The sequence below is a fragment of the Phragmites australis genome, chromosome 21 (genome assembly GCF_958298935.1).
Source record: "Phragmites australis chromosome 21, lpPhrAust1.1, whole genome shotgun sequence".
In the NCBI taxonomy this organism is placed as follows: domain Eukaryota; kingdom Viridiplantae; phylum Streptophyta; class Magnoliopsida; order Poales; family Poaceae; genus Phragmites; species Phragmites australis.
This window is the reverse complement of record NC_084941.1, coordinates 906,944-926,286: the sequence shown is the minus strand read 5'-3', so window position 1 is coordinate 926,286 and position 19,343 is coordinate 906,944. Positions and strand designations below refer to the sequence as shown.

Here is a 19,343-nt window from a genome sequence, read left to right as displayed (position 1 = left end):
ATAAACATCCAAGTTCAAACCTGAACAGACGTGCAACTCATTGTCTATCTGTACCAACCAAATAAACACTCTTATCTCCTTTTGAAGAATAAATTCTCGATGAGACACGCAAGGAACGTTCCTAGTATCGAACTATCGGGCTTTTCTTCTTTTGGTAACTTTTATGTCGGTTCGTAGCCATGCATACTTGAGATCAAATGGGCCATGGCGTCAATGTTAAGTTTGATGGGCTGCACCCTACTTGTTCGTTGGGCTGCTTTTCGCCGACCTGGCAAAAGCATAAACCAGAAGCCCAAATGTGGAAGAGCACGAGAGAATTCGGCCCGTCTAGCACAAATTTGGAAGAGCACGTACGTTTGCGAGCCAGCCGGGCACATTAGTCAAATTAACCAGAGTACTCGAACCAATCATCGCTGGGCCTGGGCACGCACCCTTCATCTCCTCGTCGCGCGATATGAACCACGGCGACCTCGTCTACATCGTCCACGGACTCCGATGAGCCGGCGCTGGTGATCCGGCCGGCCGTCTACAGCAACCCGTCGCCCGCTGGTCCGCGGAGCGCAAGTTCAGCGCCTTTGCCGTCTCCGGCGGCAACATCTTGGGTCTCATCAACGGCCCTACACACATGTACTCTCCTGCATCATATATGTATTTGAGTATTTCTTAGATGGCTACGAGGTAATTAATCAGTGTCGGTCCATATATATGTCTACTGAAGCAGCGCTCAGGGTCTCCATCGTTTGCGAAATCATGTTGTTCTTTAATTCACAAAAAAAATCCTCTAATTAATTAAGAATCAAGAGATCGTTACAAGTTTATACTGAAAGATAAATATATTTTACAAAACCAGCTAAAACAAAGGAAAAAGAGTTTGATTGATATACATACTCATTTTTCTCTATTATCTATATTTCAAATATTATATGTCTTTTTTAACATATTTCAGGCATTAGATATCGTCAACTATAAATAATTTACTATGCATAGTAATGAAGCATTTTTTTCTTGCCAAACTTTACCAAGTTTAAAGTGTTTGTTCTTAATGATCATGATTTATATTCTATTACTCTATTATTTTATTGATCTGAGCTTTAGTTATTTTCAGTTATAGAGATTTTTTAGCAAATTTACGGTAGGCCCATATATTTGTTACTGTAAGTGATTTTTTTATTAATAAAAATATATGTTTTAATCTGATCATAGAACATAGATCCATCGTATAACGTCAAGACCTAAATTTTGTTATTCTAAATATTGGAAAAGAGATTAATCAATATTAAGAGAAAATTAAGTATTTATACAAGAACATATTCAATAGTTTTTAGAACTGATTCAAATTTATCTCTTCTTAATCCCTTCTATCGTCTAATTCTGGCTCCGCCCATACCTATTACACATCTACAAATGGATTATTGAAAACACTGGTGTATGTAATTCATTAGCACCAGCATTCGAACCTTGACGATCGAGTGGAGTCATACCTGGCACCTCCACCGCACCATAAGGTGGTTCCGAGGAAATACTTTATGTGGCTAGAATCGAACTTTAAAATTTCCACCGCTAATATATTTTCAAATATTCAGATCAGATATACTCTAGGGTTTAGGCCCAACGTTGTAGATTAATGTTCCAGTGTGACATTGCCTCGATCCAGCCCATCCACTATTACATCCACCATAGGGTTTAGGCTACAAAATACAAGCACAACAGCCCTCAAACTTAATTCACTACTAAATATCTAAAAAATCGGCTCTGGATTATCAGAGAGTTTACAAATTCTGCATATGTGTTGTTGGGTTTCAGCTTAATCAGGCATCATAATTGTGAAATGGTTTCGATGACACGCACCGCTGAGAGATGCAACTCCCTATGTTTTTGAGCACGCACGATCTATTTCGGCTATCTATTCTTCCCATATAATACTTATACATCCATCGATTATCTTATATACCTTATTTTTTTAATCTTTTTAACATGATCTCAATACGAATAAACAGTGCTGATAAGAAACTCTGTTAGCCTTCAGAGGATAAGCAAAGATAGTGGAATTTTCACGTCCATCGAGAGAGTCTACTCTCTTCTCCATCGACATGATCCAGGACGGCCCATCTCGACCCAGTAAAAACTAGAGCCCAGCCCAATAAGAAACTCTGTTAGCCTTCAGGAGGATCGAGAAGGAAGCTAGCTAGCTAGCTATCCATCCTCGCGGCGAAGGCAAGCGGATAAGGGGCGGGACGCAGCACCCGGCGAAGGCCTCTTCCTTCTTCTAGAAGCTTCCGCGCCTCCTCCCCTAGTCTCCAATGGCGCCCTCCCTCCTCGCCGCCGCCTCGCCCTTCCTCCTCCACGGCAGCAGCCGCGTGCCGCTCGCCGCCGCCGCCGCCGCCCCTGCCCGCCGCGCCGTTCTGCGCGTGGCCGCGCTCAAGTACGACACTTCCGAGGTGGGTGGCCGCGCCGCCGTGACGCCGCTGGTTGTAAATTCCAGGGCTTTGGGTAGGGTTCTGACGTCTGACGCTCTGGTGCTTGTGTTGGGATTTTCGTCAGGTGGCGCCGCAATCCGACCGGGTGCTCGTCCGTCTCCAGCAGATCCCTGAGGTCCGTCTCTCGCTTATGCTATTTTTTTTTTAAGTTTCTAAGTGAACTATATGAACCATTGTTTCAGAAACTGTAGGAGGTCTGTGATTAGTTTTTCCCTATGCTGTGGACGCCAAATATGCTGATTTAAGCTTTAGGAATTTCCATTAGCAATTACACGGTTAACAAAGTTGTATTTGCCCCCGAAATTCAAATTTCTGATGAACTGAATAGTACTTCTACAACTTATACCTAACTACCTACGCACAGTAGTCTTTTTGTATTTCGAAGCACCACCAGTCACTTGTGTACTGAAATGTATTTGGAAAATCCTCCTGTTTAGTGGTGAAATTGATTCACTGAAGCTGACACAAATGCATTTTTTTCCCAATAATAATTGCAGTGTTCTATGTGGCGCACTGCATAGAGATGTTACAGTACTACAAACTTCTGGTTCAGTTGTTGCGATTGCACCAGATTTTTGCATGCCTGTCCTGAAGTGTGGTTAGTTTGACATGTTGCGGGTTGTCTAGGCTGCCACCTTTATTTAAAAAGGAACCAACAATTCCATGTTTCCTTTTCTGTAAATGAATGACTGTATAATCCTGTGCAACTACGGTACTGGGATTCAGATGTATCTGCTGAAGTATTTAGGAAAAAGTTGAAACTTTCATGTAGCTGATGTTCCAATAAAACTGTTTAATACCTGCAGAAATCTGCTGGAGGTGTATTGCTACCGAAATCTGCTGTTAAGTTTGAGAGATATTTGATGGGGGAGGTAAGATCTTAAGGCGCTCTAATCTGCTACTCTAATTGTTAATTTCATCAGGATATAATCCCATAATGTTGCATTTTTCATTCTAGATATTGTCTGTCGGTGCTGATGTTAGTGAAGTTGAAGCTGGAAAGAAGGTGAACAACATTATTTTTTTCACAGAACTCTTACTGATGCATGCCCAAACACTCATGTGTACCAACAAGAAGCATTTTATGCTTGCATGCTAAGTGAGTTTATACTTTAAAGAGCAGTTCGGTACATGATGGCACATTCGGACAATAAGTTCCTTAATTAAATGAACGAATGATAATATTCCATTTTGAAGGTGCTTACTTCAACGATTTGACACTTTGACCTGTAGTTGCAAACACAAATTCTAGCATGTTAGTGGCAAACTTCCTGCGCAGAAATGCATTCTACAGTTTAGATGTTGTCCTTTTAGCGACATACATCATTCAGTCTTAATAGAAGTCAAAAGTGAAAAGAAACCATTATTGCAGCTAGCACAAGGTAGAAGAGTTTTCGGTGTGAAACAACACATTTGTGCTAATCTGCAAGCTGAAACCACCACGCATGATCTGGTCTGCATTCTGCCATCGCAATCTGCTTAGATGACACACGTGGCACATAATTCTGAAAACAGTGGTGTACTATTGTTACTTTTCTAGCCTTAATTTCTTTATGTGTTTTGCCCTCTTGCTGCAATGCTTTCTGCACCCACACTTACGGCATACTCGCACACATAATACATTGTTTCTTCACACACATAATACATTGTTTCTTCTATCACTTTTACAGTTGATCTAGTCGTCCCATGTGTGTACTTTTACCCAAGTAAAATGTCTAGCGCTGAGGACTCTAATCTGGTTCTGTTTGTGATCATTGCAGGTTCTGTTCTCAGACATAAATGCTTACGAGGTAAATTGATTGGCTTCTGTCGAACTGAAAACATTTTATAACCTCCTTTCATATATCAGGGATAACTCCGCCTCTGGTTTTTCGATATTTTGTGTCCTTGTTCTGGGTATGGCACCTTTTGATTCCAGTTGTGTGACTTGGTCATTTGTATTGCATACCTGTAGGTGGACCTGGGTACTGACGAGAAGCACTGCTTCTGCCGAGAGTCCGATCTATTAGCCGTTGTCGAATGATTTTTATTCTGAAATTTGAATGACATGTGCCTATGCTTCGATGCGTTTCCCGAGTGTACACACTTGGCCTTTGTTGTCTGCCATTTGATGTGCGTGAATTCAACATCCTGATGAGTGTTAGTTGCCATTGAATTTTAGCCGCTGTAAACTGGGATTATGTTTATCTTCAATTCATTTAAACTTCTCTTTTATGTAAATTTGTTAAGATTCACGTAGCTGGAAATGTGGCAGTAAAAAATGAAGCGGTATCTCTTCTGAATTATTTTATCCTGATCTGTCCATGTGGTAGGGATGGGTGGTGGTATACCGGTATGTTCAACTCCTGAGTTCCATTCCAAGCCACCTCCCAATCTAGAAGGAAGAAAATTATATGGGATCTTTTACCGAAAGATATGAGATTCTGATTTATATCTTTCTTTTCTGATTCAACAGTTAGTACATATAACTGAGAGTAAGAAGAGTGATATGCGGTATGTATAAGAGGAGATTTTTCTGTGAGACTAGGTCTTATAGATACCGGCGGCGGCGAACTGGAATTGGGGGTCACCGCTTGCAAAAGGAGAAGCCGCGCCGTAGCCGTCCTCACCAAATTTGGCATGCGCGCAGCTGCTCCCAGACCTCGCCGCCGCACAATAGAAATGCACAGGTGCGTCGGCCCTGCCTCGGCGCCGTCGACGCCAGTTGCTTCTCACCCTGCACCCGTCGATGAGAGCCCCAGTACGTCGTCGCGGACGCACTGGCAATCTGGCATCCTGCCAAATCTCGATTATAATGAAATTCACATCATAAAGGAAACTTTCATGTTTAGATTTTTGGAATACAGACGTTCTTTGACCCGTAATACCACACGGGCATCATCTCGGTTAGTTCCCAGAACGACCGGAATCTTTCCTTTAGAGTTTAGAATCAACCCAATGAATTCCCTTCACAAATCTTTCCTTTATGCAGTTGCTAACCTTCTAAACCAATCCAAAGGCACTAGTATTAAAGAGTGTTATGTTAGGTTGCGTGGAGTCAACACCTTTAAATTTTGACTGTTAATATCTTTTTGAATATTTTGATTGAACTTCTAAAAATGTTATAGCTAGATTTATCTTAAAAAATAGTTTCAAAATATTATGACTTTGTTATAATTTACATACATTTTATATTTCTAATTAATGGTCAAAGTAGTATATTGCTGACCGTGTCTATGTCTAAAACGACACTATTCTGTGACTGGAGGGAGTACTACAAAGTAACCATAAAATGTCAATCATCTCATAGTTTTCCAACTGTTGGATAGGAAATTAATCCAAGAAATATATTTGCCCTCTTTTCCATATTTATTTAACCACAGTTTGAATTTAAACATTCTCCAAAGTCTTTATCTTTCGCAAGTATCTTTTCTCTGGAAACTCCACTAAAGATCGAACTTCATTTTTCTTATCGATCTTTTTTGAGTTTCCAGAGAAAAGATACTTGCGAAAGAGAGGTAAAGCTCATGCTACGAGGAAATGCTGCAATGACTAATTAAAACTCACGTAAAGCCAAAGTTAATATTATCACATAGTGCATATAATTTTCAAATGTCCTCATATATATGAGGCCCTAGTTATTTTTAGATGTCAGTTCTATCGCACATCCATCGGTGTATGCCACTGGGAAGAAAATGAATGGTAGTGCCTTGCATGATGTATTCACGACTCGTTACTGATATTGATCATACACGTAGCAAATTCGTCTGTCGTGTATGTTTTTACAAACCACATGATACAAAAAGAATGAATCGAACATCACATAAAAGTGAACTAATTTTGATCAAACGAAAAAGAAGAAGAAGAGCAGCATCTCGAATGCACAGACTATGCAGGAAATTAAACCGAAGTGAAGGTGAAGGAAACTGAATGGAGTCCCAATGGATCAGTTGAACTTGCTGCAGATCTTGCGGATCTCCGCTGCGCGCGCGCCGGTGAGCACGTTGACCTCGCTGAGCTTCACGAGCACCTGTGGGAACAGCGACCGGAAGAGGCCGTCGTTGTTGGCGAGCTGGTCGACGATCCAGCGTGTGGAGCCATCGCGGTAGAGGTTCTGATCGACGAGGAGCACGCCGCGGCCGCGCTGCAGGTTCTTGTAGTAGTTGTATATTGTCCACCCGCAGCGCCGGTCCTGATGTTTTGGAGGCCTGGGGCGAGACAAAATTAGAGGCCCTATATTTGAATACAAGCGATAACAAATTTTTTTTATCAAAATCATAAGGTAATACCGAATACATCACAAGAACGCAAACTAGGTAATTAATTGCAGTCCGGTTGTTTATAAATGCTATTCCCTCCGTTGAAGAATGTAAAGCGTATATTGTTTCGAAAAAAATCAAATTTCATAAGTTTTGACAGATAATTAGTCAATTTTTATGAATGTTTAGCATACAAATATGATGTCGGTTTTATAGCAATTGATAACATATTATAAGAGAAATTAACAGTCAAAATTTACATTTGATGATTTTTTTTAAAACAAAATATGCCTTACATTCTTGAACGGAGGGAGTGGTAGGTCCAATGAAACCATTTTAGGGTAGGAGAGAAGGAAAAAAAAAAAAGAACATGTAACATACCATATATGCAACGGTTTTATGTAAGGTTTTTAAGTAGAATTGTTGCAAATGGATGAAATTAGACTATTAGAGGTGGATTAAGTTGAAGCCCTCGAGGTTAAGCCTTTGCCTTACATTAACGGTGAAGACTGACCCAACAGGCAATGTTGCCTTTGTTCGAGGAGAGGAGGGGAATTAGAATATGATATGGCTTCAAACTTGTTGAGACAGCGTGGAAAGAATGAGAGCAAAAGGAAATAACATGATTTAGAGTCTAGCCTTTCCAAATCACCGTTCTGGACCAATGACCTTCTCTTAAAGTAACGTTTGGGCTAAATTTTGATTAGTGGCTGGCCAATAAATATTGTATTCATATACTATGTATTCGTGTATTCGTAAGTACACATGAGCTGGGCCCCTGAGTTTTGGGGGCCCGGTGCTGTCGCCCCTCTGCCCTGCCCTCAGGACCGGCCCTGTCCACCCGCAGCGCGCTCCACTGGTCGTCCAGGAACACGGCGTTGCCGTCCGACGACGACACGTTGGGGCACACCCATTTCTTGTACACGGACGTGATGGTCGGGTCCATGCCGGGGTCCGTCGCGCCGGCCTTGCCACCGTAGCCGTACAGCCGGCTGCTCTTGATCGCGCTGCAGCGTGTGGCACCCACCGTGTGCGCGCCCAGCAGCAGCACCGTGTCGAACGCGCTCATTCCCAGCTTGGCGTAGTGCGCGATCGCCTGCGCCGCCGTGTACTCCGATGCCGGAAGCTTGACGTCGGAGGCCCGAGACTGCCGGCGGTCCCTCCGCCCCGTGCGCACTGCGTCCCTGGCGGCGAGGATCTCGATGTTGGAGCAGGACACACGACGCCGGGGCACCTTCGCTCCAGCTCCGTCTTGATGGCCGCGATGAGGTCGTAGCCCTTCACGCTCAGGTTCGGCGGGGCTGTCTTCTCCGTGCCGGGGCCATCGATCACCAGACCGCCGTCGCACCCCTGCAATCAACCCTGTCACGTTAATCCACGGCACGTACGACCGGTGCAACAGGCACGTGCGTGCATGGACCAGCTAGCTAGCTGCTACGTACATTGACGGCGCACTCGTGGAACTGCATGCGGAGGAGGTAGGCGACGATGGGGACCAATGCCAATGCGAGCTCAGTTGTTTACTGTTTGCATGATCATGGAGATCACGTATGCCTGAAGGAACAGTATGATACTTGGTGCATTGACAGTCTTGTTTGTTCGGGGGGAATTAACTTAGGAAAAAATTCTGCAGGATTATAATTTGGATTAGCTCATCGATCTTAGTTGACCAGTATATATGCTAGAATGGCTCCGCATTAGTGGGTTTGCAATGATCCACTCATCATCACCTGTCATCGTTGTTTAGTAGTAGCAGTACTCCTCAGACTTCAGAGCCATTTTCCCTAACAATTTCCTTCATGTTTGAACTATCACAGTCCATTCAATATTTCACATAATATACAAAATCATAAGGCAAATACTATTCTTCATACGCTTGTCTTTGCAAAATCTCTCTGGCGACAGATGTGAGCTGTTGGATGGCTCACAACTGTCTTCTAGTTCCTGCCCGCGCTCATCTCGTCTGCCGCTAGCCGTCTCCGGTGACATTCCTACCACCAAATCCGCATCCGCCACCCCGCCGTCCTAACCTAGCCGATTCACGCTCCCCCACCTCACCCTAGCCCACCCCCGCCGTCTCACCCCAACGTCCGCCCACTACTACAAAAATTATTTCTAGAGGCTGGTGGTAACTCGTTTTCACAGGCATTTAGTGCACCCGCCTGCGATCGAAGGCCTGTAGAAATGAATGATTTCCACAGGCGTAAAAGTGACCGCCTGTGAAAATCTATTACCACATACGGTTCACTTAAGGAACTTCCTGTGAAAATAGGTTTCCACAGGCGGTTCCTTAAGCGGACCGTCTGCGATAATCGGTCCATCGATCGATTTGAACCGAAAAAAAGCAAAAATAAAAATAAAAAATTGGACCGACCAGGAACCCCGCACGGTCACAAGTCACAAGTCACGCATTTTTTCGCGCGAAAAACGCGCGCTACGCGGTTTTTGGCACTCGAACTCAAAACCTGTCTGGTCGCGCAAACCCTCCCCACCATCACACCAGAGAACGACTATTGAACATATGAGCATATGTAATTCTTTTGATATCTGCAATCCGAAACTTTAAATGATTATTTGGGCATCTAAATGACTTTAAATGAAAAACTTTTCCTACAAAGTTGTAGATCTCGTCGAGGGCTACAATTTTCATATAAATTTTATCCTCATCCGACTTCGTATGAAAAAGTTATGAATTTTTGAAGATAAGCTGTCACCCATTTTCACAGGCGGATCCTTAAACGGACCGCTGCGATAATGTGGTTATTTCTACAGACTGTTCACATAAGGAACCGCTTGAATGGGCAGGATTTAACTTCTCCTTCACCGAACTGAGTTAGGCATCATACTAGGAGGCTGAGAGTAGGGAATAGTTAAGTGACTATCTGTCCCTCTGTTTGAAGGTTACTAGAGCCGACCTAGACTTAAAAATAGGACTGACCTTCAGTATATGGTAGCTCTGGTGCTTGGGGGAAACTCGTGGAAAAACCTACATGAAAGGTGTTTAGAAAATCTTGGTATGATTCGCTCCTATGCTTGCAACAGTTAGAGGCTGAGCATATCGCATAGGTAAAACTGTACAATCTCTGCAGAGTGTAAATCTATTCAAATAGCCGTATCTATGGTCATGGACATGCAAATCATGACCCCATTTTACTAGACTCAGGGTGCATGTGTCTTGATGAGTGAGTATGTGGACTAGATATCCGTGTGATGAAGTTCTTGGCTTGATCCGTCAGAAACTGTGTGGTACTAGAGGTACATCAGGTATGATAATAGAGACTGCGGAGTGAGGTGTAGCCCCTCCCAAGACTGAAAAATCCCCAGATATAACTTATAGTCTTGTGTTTGAATTACTTAAACTGTTTCAAAAGTTTTGTTACAAGGTTACTTTTGTTTTGAAAGGTTAACCGTAGAGAATATAAATGAATACCTGCATAAAATCTGCTTTACGCTTAAAACTATATTGTAAAACCTTATCCTTGAAATATCTATTATGCATCTATCAACCTCTTGAAGTATTATAGGATTTGTTGAGTACCTTTCGTACTCAATTTTGCTGCTTTCAGATTATTGAGATGGAGATCAACCTCAATCCAGATGGAGTCAAAGAAAAGAAGTCTAAGGTCGCGTCTGCACGCGAGTTGCCTGTGGCATTGGGTTACATCGTTCGTTTCGCTCCGTTGTGCTGTAGGCTCTTCTCTTGACTGGTTTGCTGTGGATACTTATCTACAAGACTATCTTTTGCACCTTTCGGCTAATTATTTTACTTTATTTTATTCAAAATATATATTTAATATCATTCTGAGAAATTCTGTACGTATCAGTTACTTTATCCAGAGACTGATACATGAAGCACATGGGAACTCGAGGTCGGAGTCCTAGCACCTAACAACCATGCGACTTGAATTAGCATTATTCCTACATGAGTGAGTGTTTGTTTTCCTCTTCCAATTATAAGGATGACACGCGCTTATACCACCATACATGTATACTGCATCTACGTGTATGTACATTATACTTCAGCTTGGATTATTCTAAAGACTTAAGAGAGCTCGCATATGCATCTACACATACAATACAGCATATCTAAGACCAGTTTGAAGATAGAAATTTCACGAGAATTTTACAGTAAAAGTCATGTACGAATCTTTAAAAAAAATCCCGTATTCTCAATGTTTTGTAGAGAATAGGAGGAAATACTGTCACCATTGTAGCAGGATGCCATGCCGCGGGCGGCGGCTGGTTCAAGGCGTCCTGGACGAGATGCGCGGAATAAGAAACTGGCCTGACCTTCCGTGAGACTGAAGATTTCAGAGCTCCACGAAGCGAGAGCCCGTAAGTCGGCATCCAGGGGAGGGAGCAAAGCCCTCTCGGGATGCACTCTGCCCTGCTCTGTCATAGGCTGGCTGACACTCTCTCCAAGATGCCCATTTGACCTATTTGGCTTGGCTTTAATTTCCGGGCTCAATCAGGATAGCTTCCACCGTGTGATTTCGCATCTGAATAATCTAATGGTTTTCCTCATCGTTCAGCTCTCTTTGCCTGAAAAAATGAGAGGGGAAAACGGCTCTCTTGCTGTGGTTACTCGCTAGAAGTTTAGAACACTTGAATATATCTTTCTGATTGGGAACCCTGAAAACTGCAGTTGCATTTCTTCCTGTTCTTTTTTAGAGGAAACACTAAATACTATCTCCTTACCTCTCCTTTGAAAATCCAAGTATATGCTCTTTGGGAAAACAAGTGCATGTATTGTTACATCATGGAAGGTTTATTTTTGTACCAGCCACGTACAAAAAGAATCAGAAGTACACACGAAAAAAAAAACTAATATTGCTCGTGCTACTCCAGTAAAAAAAATAAATCTTTACTCAAATCAACTATGGTAAAACCATGAAATCATTGACAAGAGAGGCAAAAGAATGGATGTGCTGATGTGCATGCATGCTCTCAATCGTTGGTTCAACTGTCGCCACGTTGTATTATTCTCTTCTCTTCTCTTCTTTCTTTCTTTGTAAATCAGCTGCCCATCTAGCTATAAGCTAGCTAGTAATAACTAGTTCTGTATATGGTTGGATGACTTGGATCCGTGGATGATCAATTGGTCCTCCGGCAGTTGGTCCTGATCTCGCCGGCGGTGCCTGTCAGGACCTCGAGCGCGGCGAGCTTGTTGAGCGCGTAGCTGAACATGGAGGGGAAGAAGTCGGTGTTGGCGAGGAAATCGACCATCCACGCGGTGGAGCTGTGGTCGCCGAGCGCCTGGTCGACGGCCAGCACGCCGTGGCGTTTCATGATCTGGGAGTAGTAGCTCTTGTCGACGACGAGGATGCTGGAGGGGTCGTCGAGGTAGACGATGTTGTCGAAGGCCTGGCCGTTGGGGCACGCGAACGTGACCAGGATCCACACGTACGTCGGGTCCATGCCCGGGTCCGGCTTGCCCGTCCCGTTGAAGTTGTACAGACGGTCATGGATCACCGAGCAGTGCGTCACCCCTACCGTGTGTGCGCCTGCACAAAGAAGAGGTGTAATTAATGGGGAAAACGGTATACTTAAATTTTCATTTAGAAATCATAGAACGGAAGTGTATATGTAGCTGGGAAAAAAATTGAAAGCTAGAATGACATGTATTAATTCGGGAAAATTATTTGAAACCTAGAATTGAGATGTACTAGTATTTAGTTGCATGCATTGTGCCTAGTAGTTTGTGTGTTGGTCGCGATTCTCACTCTTCCCAGTTACGAATGTGTGCCCAATTAATTAGATTTCAAGTCTGAGATCTCGATCAGCCAAATTGATTTAGTATAAACAAACCTAAGCAGTTGATGAGGAGCTGTCTGATCATGAGATTATATTGTAGTCTTGCAGAGTACATTGAAGTAATACAAAAAGGTAAAAAAAACGAAACAAATATAATACTGCACCAAGTTTGACGATATAGTACTCTTAATAACGTTAGACCTGCAACAGCTTAATTGACGCGTATATCTAGATATGCTAAACTGTTATTTTATGCATCAACAACACCGGTATGTGTACGTGACATTCCATGAGTGATGCACATTATATTGAATACGCTTAGTTGCTACCTGTGTTCTAAGTCAAAAGAGGCCCGGTTAGAACTAGTAAACCACAATCTCGAAGCAGCAGAAGAGGACACACATGCATGGGGTCATACATGGCAACACCTCTTGACAGTTTAGCTGCTAGTAGCTAGTAAAATCAATAGCGGTTTTTGCAATTTTTAAGTCGCCCTGATTAAAGAAACGATAGCGTGGCGTAGGCGGCGGCGTACCCATGAGGATGGCCATGTCGAAGCTGTTGAGGCCCTTTTTGGAGAACATGTCGATGGCCGTGGGGATGTCGACGTTGGGGCCCGGCAGCGCGCTCGCCATCGACGCCTGCGACACCATGCCGTCCCTTCTTCCCAGCTGCACTTGGTAGTTTGGCCCTCCGGACTAGACTTGTTTAACACACAGAATACATCAATTAATTCGCACATCACTTTCGAAATATTTGTAAAACAAGAACTATACAAGTAATATTGTGATAGAAATATATATAGCCTAATAATGGTTACAATCAGTCAGTGTCTAGTGTCTACTACTTCTAAACAAGCATCTAGTACACACAATATATAAGTGACAAGTGAGAACAAACAAAAGGGAAAGAAAGGCATGCAAATGCCAAAAAGAAAAGAGGTGGGTTCCGGTGATCCTCTTTTAGGAAAGTCCGATGAAATTAAGTCAAATGGCTCACTAAATTACCATGGCAACGGAGTCCCTGGTTGCGGCGACGATGATGTCGGCGCAGGAGACGACGCCGGGGCACACATTCTCGAGTAACGTCTTGATGTCGTCGATGTGGTCGTAGCCGAAGATGCCGCTGTTCTCCACCGCCGTCTTCTCCGTGTTGGTCCCGTCCAGCAAGAGCGACGCGTCGCACCCCTTCATTGATTAATCACGTATGTTAATCCAAGAACAAACTAAACAACAATGCATTAATCACACACTTCAATCTGCAAAATTTACTAGTAATTAGTAGTATTGGATCGAGTACTAGTAGAGAGTGGTGTGTGCGTACGGTGACGAAGCAGTCGTGGAAGAGCAAGTGGAGGAGGCCGGCGACCATCCTCTTGTCCCAGGCGAGGCGGGCCTTGACGGCGTCATGGATGATGGTCTCCACGCTGGCGTTGCCGCACTTGCCGGCGTAGTAGTCGTTCGCCAACTGCCCGCGGCAGCTCGCGGCCGACGCCAGGAAGACGAAGACGGCCGCGAGCAGCAGCGCGGTGGAGTGGCCTGGCTGCATCTCCGGTTCACCGGTCGATCGATCTGCTAGCCGCCTAGCTCTATGTACGCGGCGGGCCTACTGGAATCTGGATCGTTGGCCTGCACAGCACAGCGCATGTGCTGCCTATAACACTATAACAGCAGCTCTCTCTCTCTCTCTCTCTCTGAGGCGAGGAAGTGAAGCAGCACGCAGAATGCTGGTGGGCTAAATCCTAAATAGGACGAGGACTAGCTGGGAGAAGAAGCAAGCATAAGAGATCGCGACCGTGGATGCAGTGAGATTGCATGGAGAGTCGTGCGGAGTCGTTCGGATCCTGCGCGGCTCTCTGCGCTTGCACTTGAGGAGCCGTGCCGCCACACGTGCCTGCATGCCGGTGCATGCCGGTGCTCTGTGTCAGCTCAGCTAGACAGCTAACCTACCTAGATGCACATGAGTTGTATACTACCACCACTCTCTCTAAGAACAAGGTCTTTGTAGTTCTCTAATGTTGTTACTGGCATGTATCTGCTCTGATTTGACTCTCCTTGCATTTGGACTTTGGAGTATTTAACTACTGGAATTTTTTTTTTTTGGGGGGGGGGGGGTGTCAAAACAAGAATCCAGAAAAAAAAATGGCTGTTGGGGGGAGATGAACTACCTGGTAGTAAATAGTCAGTTGTACGCGCAAAATATGCACTCGATCTGTATATTATGATTAGGCATGCAGCTAGTTTGATTAGATAGACGAAGCATTTCTATATGAACTGGATTAGAAAAGAATTGAAGAATAGTGGCGTGGAATAATGTTCACCTAGTTTCTACTGGTTGATGCATGCATGCTAATGCATTATATTGACCAAATTCTCCCCGTACTAATTTACCGATGCTCTTTCCAGAGATGCACTTTGCAATCACCTCATTGGACGCCAATGATATATGATGCCCAAATCTCCTAATCAATTGACCCAAGTACGCATTAGATCCGCAAATGGAGGAAACCGAGGAATGATAATAATCTTGCTGCATCTGCATTATTCCCAGCAAATCATGCACATAGCCAGATAAGCAGAACACATGAAACCACATGCTGCAGCAGTTCAAGGAAATGAGCTAGCTACACTACTTAATAAACCCTTAAGTCTGTCGGTTCAAAAACCATCATGAGAGTCGGTTTTGAAAAACTGCCAGTGTGATATGATGGTCATCACAGTTTGTTGTTTGATCCATGGGCACATCAGACCGCCTCAGTTGGTTTTCAACCACATACCATAGTCGGTGAAAGCCAAAACTGACTGGATTTTATCCGAGTAGGTTCTTGGTTAGAACCAACTAGAGTATGTTGTTTATTGCCGTAGTTTCTGGCCACTAACCAACTATGAAATTATCCTAGTTGGTTTGTGGATAAAACCAACCATGATATGTTACCCTAGCGATCGTTCACACTTGTCCCTCCAATCATTCCCACTTTCATAACAAATGGGCATAATGGTGCAAAGCATTTGAAGCATCATGACACTCCCGCTTCCCACCGCGTTGCGACCCTCTTTGCCTTCTTCCCGCATGTCAAAACTACTAGCTCTATAAAACCACACGTTGAATCATTTCATTGCTTCACACAAGCAAAACCAACTGCACCTCACCCCCCCCCCCCCCATACACACATTGTGAAGCAATGGGCGCACCAATGCTGCCAGACTCCCCCTTCTCCTGAACCTCCATCAACGATGAGGAGGTGCAGAGGAGAATTAGGAGAACCCCTCCTTAGGCGACACGAACGACAGCAACGACGAGGCTATTATGCATGCCTTGCAAGAGGAACTCGTGGCCACATACAAGGACACCGCCATCGCCAACAATCCTACTATCACGCACACCCTACATGAAGAACTAGTGGTCGTGAACGAAGATGCCAACAATGAGGCTATCACGCGTGCCCTCGCGAATGAGGAGGAGGATGATGAAGACAAGTAGGAGGTGGGCGAGGAGGATGAAGATGAGGAGGTGGCACTGATGAAGATGAAGATGAGGAGGGGTCCGATGTTGATTCTGACTCCGATGACTCCGGTGACTACTATGACAGTGGTGCCGTCAGCATTATCGCCATCAGCCAAGTTACCACCCTCGATGGCCTAGCAATGAAGAGGCAAAGGCTAGCATAGGGAAAAGTCCATGTTACTCCCTCAAAGTTTCATGTTATAATTAATAATTATCTATATTTTGTAAAACTAACTATTTTCGCAAATTATAGTTAATTACCAATTATAGTAAGGTTAATTAAATTAATAAAGGATTTTAACCCCATCTATTATTTTGTTTCATTTGTAAAGTTAAAATTAGTACAAACGTACACTGCAAATCTCTGATGGTTTTATGCAAAAATGTTTCTGGATTATGCATGGCAGCATAAGGAAAAACGAGATGCAATGTTTTCCACTTTACCCAAGAGTGATTTTCCCCTACTCTTTATCACTCTTTCCAAAATGAACTTTCAAAAAAACAAAAATTTCAAAAGAGAAAACAAAGTGGTTGCAGATTTAAAAATCAAAATTAATCTGAACATCGAGGCAGCCGAACAAAGTAGTCACCTACAATTATCTCCACATTCTGATGCAGGGTTTGACATCTTCATTTGTATATTTTTAACTTTATGGATGTTTTGAAGTTTGATTTGCCAATGATGATTAATTGTCCTGCCACCTTTGGTAGCCACGGTTGATGGTATTAAGATTTAGGATTAGTCACCAAACTTTGAGAGATTATAGCAGGGATTTCACCAGGGTAGGGAGATGGAAGGTGCATTAGGTTTTCTAGGGTGCTCATCGGACTATCGGAGACACATTCATCTTCCTCTACCTAGGTGAATTTTTATTTACCATACATAAGATTAGACACCAAAATATTTTGAGAGACGGCTTATTTCACCTACCCGCACCTTGTTACCCCAACGACGATGGCCACCAAAAGTTATAAATAGTCAATTTTCCTTATAAATAGTTATCATTAATTTTTTTTCCTTATAAATAATATATCATTAATTTCCTTTTTCTTATAAATAGTGTTCATCAATTTCCTTTTCCTTATGTGATGGACATCTGCATCATATGAATCTCGAGAAGAAGAAGCACCCCCACATGTTAGGCACGGGTGGGAAGAAAACACCAGAGAATAAGCACCTCCATAGGCTAGGAAGGCTACTATCTTGAGTTTTGTCGAACATGTGATCATTGTGATATGCTTATGTGAATGTGATAACTATATGATGTCTTATGTCAATATCAGTTGCTAGCGACTGTATGACTATGTCATGTCTTTTGTTGATCTTTGTGTGTGCTTGAAAATATATATATGAATGTTTGTGCAATGAGATGTTGTTGCTTGTTTTAGAGGACGTGGCTAGCAATTCTTGAGGCTAGCCTGAAATTCAAAATTTTGTTATGCCTGTTGTACAAATTACAGTTTGTTTTCTTCTTGAACCGACTATGAAAATGAACCAAAAAACAGTCAGTTCAGGGTAAAACCGACCGTGATAATACAAATATCATAGTCGGTTCCAGTTGTGATCCTGAAGGTTTATCTAGCCTCTAAGTACAGTTTTGGTAATTAATGATAATACCTAGAACTAATAATTGTTTTGAGAAGTGTTAGTAGGTGTTTCATATGTGATGCGTGGCGGATTGAACATGGATTCATTGAAAAATGTCATAAGATAAAACAAAAGCATCGATGTCATTAAGCTCTAGATGATGCTCATAAGATGAAGGAGAAACTCAAGAAGATTGACAATAAACATGAATACAATCAAGTAACTAAATGTATGAGATTATCAATTGAGTTTTATGGACTAACTCATATGCTTGATAGTGAGTGGGGTTAGGCTCCATATAAAGATTGACAAGAAATAGTGAAGGCTAAGTTACTTGTGAAGATCAAGTGACTTAAGGTATAAAATTATCAATTTGTTTTATGGACTAACTCATATACTTTGTACTTGAGAGTAAATTGGGGTTAGCTTCCATAAGAAGGCATGAGTTTAATTGAGATATCCAATATGCCAAGTTGGAAAAACAATATCAAGACAAGCTTATTGGATAACATATATGCTTGATGCTCGTGGTTCATGCCTTGGTGGTAAATCAAATGAAAATGATATGAAAAGAGAAGTTTCACGCTTTGTGCATGGGAAGCAATCAAGTGATCTTCATTAAGCTTCCGAAGATCGAGTGAAGATCAAGATGAAAGCGAGGATGATCATCGTCATCAAGAGAAGAGGAGTTGATGATGAGCCTTGAAGAGCTATGAGAAGCGTCTATGTGTTTGTCAAGACCAATGAGATTGCTCAATGCAAAGGTATAACTAAAATATGATTTCTAGTTTTGTCGGTCTCAAGGAGTTTGGTAGGAGACCGAGTTATAGGATCGATAGTCGTATTATCAAGAGGGGTTGCCGAAAGTGTTGCTCGATTGTTGTGTCAAGTGCTCAAACTATGTGCTTAGTGCGTGATGAGTTTGTGTTGAGACTTCATTTTTGGAGTCCGGTGCCAAAAGTGTGAGTGTTCGAATCAACTTTCGGAGCATTCCTAGTTTTGATCCAATGTGGTTGAGATCATGAATTCAGTAGGGATGTGTAGCCCTCTAAATAAGCTTTCAATAGAGTCTAAAATCACTAAAATCGGTCTTCAAGTTCAAAAGTTATCGCTATTTCTTTGAGTGTCAGATGTATTGTTCAGGGAGTAGTGGTCAGACCGCCAAGATTGCCGATTTGACTGCTAGAGCTGACACGTTTTCCTGGAGAGGTTGGTGGTCTGACCACCAAGGTTTGTTGGTCTGACCGTTGGAGAAAGGTTTAGACTCTCTACCCTGGATGACGGTCTGATCGTCAAGGTGGCTAGTCTAACAGCTAAGGAACAGAGAGTGGCCGGTCTGATCGCCAAGATGGCCAGTCTGACCACCGAAGGCATGAAAAGGCTATAATGACTAGTTTTAGAGTTGTTGGTCCAGTGATAGTCTGATCGTCGGTTGTACTATGGTCTGACCACCATATGCGTAGAGAGAACAGTTCGATTATAACGGCTAGTTTTTTAGAGTGTGGTATAAATACCCCTTGGCCTCCTTGCGTAAGGCTGGTTACTTAGCTGCCTTTGTGGTGCTTGTGAGAGGTGTTGGAACTTGGTGTTCCACGTTTAAGTGCTACTATAGCGAAATGACTCTATTAGGCTATGATTGTGATTTTGGTGATAAATGAGAACATAGTCATTGAGACTAACATATTTGTCAAGAATATATGTTAGTAGGTCTCATGGATGTAATGCATCAAGAAGCCACCATAGACGGGATAAAGTTTGGTTGAATTAGAGAAGTTTCAAGAA

At 42.9% G+C, this 19,343-nt stretch overlaps 2 protein-coding genes and 1 pseudogene across 2 annotated transcripts; 1 reads left to right on the top strand and 2 right to left on the bottom strand.

Annotated features, from left to right (window-relative positions):
• The first annotated feature begins 2,169 nt into the window (after positions 1-2,169).
• Positions 2,170-4,691, top strand: LOC133903788 (10 kDa chaperonin 1, chloroplastic-like). The gene is made up of 6 exons (XM_062345252.1): positions 2,170-2,438; positions 2,542-2,592; positions 3,284-3,349; positions 3,436-3,483; positions 4,238-4,267; positions 4,432-4,691. Exons 1-6 carry the CDS (start codon positions 2,301-2,303, stop codon positions 4,498-4,500), a joined length of 402 nt encoding a protein of 133 aa, XP_062201236.1. The 5' UTR covers positions 2,170-2,300; the 3' UTR covers positions 4,501-4,691.
• Positions 4,692-6,402: 1,711 nt separating this feature from the next.
• LOC133903993 (peroxidase 57-like) lies at positions 6,403-11,062 on the bottom strand (annotated as a pseudogene).
• A 350-nt stretch (positions 11,063-11,412) lies between these two features.
• LOC133903724 (peroxidase 57-like) lies at positions 11,413-14,148 on the bottom strand. The gene is made up of 4 exons (XM_062345164.1): positions 13,793-14,148; positions 13,477-13,656; positions 13,005-13,167; positions 11,413-12,219 (listed from the first exon to the last, which is right to left on the bottom strand). Exons 1-4 carry the CDS (start codon positions 14,015-14,017, stop codon positions 11,810-11,812), a joined length of 978 nt encoding a protein of 325 aa, XP_062201148.1. The 5' UTR covers positions 14,018-14,148; the 3' UTR covers positions 11,413-11,809.
• Positions 14,149-19,343: the final 5,195 nt, after the last annotated feature.

Coding starts and splice junctions, on each gene's coding strand:
- LOC133903724 (XM_062345164.1), bottom strand. CDS start 14,017: ATGCAGCCAGGCCACTCCACCGCGCTGCTGCTCGCGGCCGTCTTCGTC. Junction 13,657..13,792: donor TCCACGACTGCTTCGTCACC/GTACGCACACAC, acceptor TAATCAATGAAG/GGGTGCGACGCGTCGCTCTT. Junction 13,168..13,476: donor CCAGGGACTCCGTTGCCATG/GTAATTTAGTGA, acceptor AAACAAGTCTAG/TCCGGAGGGCCAAACTACCA.
- LOC133903788 (XM_062345252.1), top strand. CDS start 2,301: ATGGCGCCCTCCCTCCTCGCCGCCGCCTCGCCCTTCCTCCTCCACGGC. Junction 2,593..3,283: donor GTCTCCAGCAGATCCCTGAG/GTCCGTCTCTCG, acceptor TAATACCTGCAG/AAATCTGCTGGAGGTGTATT. Junction 3,350..3,435: donor AGAGATATTTGATGGGGGAG/GTAAGATCTTAA, acceptor TTTTCATTCTAG/ATATTGTCTGTCGGTGCTGA.